The 2,265-nt window shown below is 38.2% G+C and overlaps 1 protein-coding gene across 1 annotated transcript in view; it reads left to right on the top strand.

Moving 5' to 3' along the window:
- Positions 1 to 1,322, top strand: part of SARC_09567 (hypothetical protein) — a 2,454-nt gene extending 1,132 nt beyond the window's left edge. The window contains exons 2-3 of the mRNA XM_014296412.1: positions 111 to 175; positions 349 to 1,322. Coding sequence (XP_014151887.1) covers positions 111 to 175; positions 349 to 710 — 427 coding nt within the window. The 3' untranslated portion in view covers positions 711 to 1,322. The remainder of the gene's footprint in view (positions 1 to 110; positions 176 to 348) is intronic.
- Positions 1,323 to 2,265: the final 943 nt, after the last annotated feature.

Raw genomic sequence — 2,265 nt, 5'->3', positions numbered from 1 at the left:
CATATATAGGATCCAAATATATATATACAAATACATCCTTATTATGTTCTCACACTTCTCAATGTTATTCGTATTATGTTCTCATACTTCTGTTTGTTCTGGAAACGTAGGAGAGACGATTCGTCGTTTGTGGTGGAAGACGATGTGTTCTTTACGGGCAAATTCGGCGAGAAAGGTAACACAACCACATGTTGTAGGGTTTTAGGTAAAGGTAATATATATATATATATATATATATTATTAGTATTGTATACATGACGTAGCTTTTTACAATACAATGATACTTACGTGATACTAAAACTCTAACCTCTATACATTGCATTGACACGTGCAACCATACCTTCTCAGGGGAGGTCAGTATGAAGTGGGACTTTAACGGCACATCCGGCACTCATAAGGACGACATAGTCATCACAGGCTCTCGTGGTAAGATGTACCTCTCCTGCTTCAATTACACACCCATCTGCGTCGAATACACCACCGTACGGGACCTCGAGTCCATCCGCGAACGCGTGCAAAGCAAGGAGGAGCATGTATTCGAACGTCCTGAGCACGCACACCAGGGGTTGGTGCAGCTCATATGCAACGAGCTCAGGGGCGGGGAGGCCAGCCCCAGCACGGGAGAGAGTGCGATACGAGTGGCCGATATTATGGACGATGTTTTGAATGAGTTCTATGACGGGAAGCGACGAGAAGCGTTTTGGGAATAGACGGATGGATAGGGGAAGGTGACTAAGCTCAATACACCACAGGGTTATATATATGCACTACTGTTTGAGCACATGATCACTTGTAGCTAAGCTTGTAGGCTTGTTCTGATTCGGGACACCCTGTGGCCCTAGGTTGTACTTGAGGGCAGCCCCTGCACAGGACCACAGCACAGCCAATGGGACATATGCTTGTAACGAGCACGTGTAACTCGCAGAGGTATTCACACTGAACGTACCGTAAGGCTATGGCGGATATGAGCCAAGGCAACGAATGAAGCAACGCGTACTGGACTTAAAACTTAGTAACGCATCGCTGCTATGTATCGCAGTAGGGGCAATGTAGGCTTAAACGTATTAATGCAATACCAAAATTGAGTATCTTTTAGGCGTAGACAGAATAAATTACTACCGCTATTTTTCATGAAAGCCAGCAGACGAAGGAACAGATACCGGGTCAAAATAACAGAAAAAATACGGCAATATATCGTAGTTGTCTTTTTAAGGACCTAAAACAAAAAAAGTAGTAATGCCGTGTATCATAGTAGAGGCATTATAGGCATATACGTAAAAGCATTACTGCTATATATACATACATCCGTACATACATCCGTACATACATCCATTGTATATATATATATATATATATATATATATTTATATATATATGTGTGTGTGTATGTTCTTCATTCGATTCTATGTACAAGTGGTTTTCGCAGTAAAGCTGCTATGGTCTAAATCGGTAGAGAACCTCTTTCGGGCATTAACGTGTATAAGAATCTATCTACAAACATAAAAACTCCTGCACACAAAATCAATATGTTACACTTATAAATAGAGACGACCTGTTCAATAATAATTTCTAGTCTGCGGTATAGGGGGAATATATGCGTACATCTTTTTTTTTTGCAACTTCACCCAACTGTCTGTACAGTGTACCTCAGTGAATCCTGAACACTGACTATATCAGAATTTTTTTGCGAGTCGACCTGTACTATAACATACATATGAACATAGCCATAGACACCAGTATAGAGGCATAAATATATTGATGGATATTGATCGATATATATATATATATATATATATATATATTAATATATTAATATATATACATACATATATATATACACAAATATCTATACGTTCACATATACACATTACATTTATTGTTCCTGTTCGATCGTTTCGCGTGTTCGGAGTTCTATGAGATATTCGCCCAAAATACCTACTACGGAGTTCTCTATGAGCTGTACGGTGTCCATTTGGTTGTTGTTGAAGTGTCCATGCCAATCGTCTGCAGGAACCTTCGGGAACCGTTCATGCACACACTCACCAATGGTCCTCTGAAAGTAACCAAAAGACATTAGATTCAGTTCTTCTATTAGATATATAGATATATAGATATAATATATGTACATATACATCTACATATACATACACGCACGCACACACACACACAAACACACACACACATATGTATATACATACATATATATATATATACTTATATATATATATATATATATGTATATATATTTAAATAATAAATATTATT

This window comes from Sphaeroforma arctica (assembly GCF_001186125.1).
Source record: "Sphaeroforma arctica JP610 unplaced genomic scaffold supercont1.988, whole genome shotgun sequence".
Classification (NCBI taxonomy): Eukaryota; class Ichthyosporea; order Ichthyophonida; genus Sphaeroforma; species Sphaeroforma arctica.
This window is presented reverse-complemented; position numbering and strand designations above follow the sequence as displayed.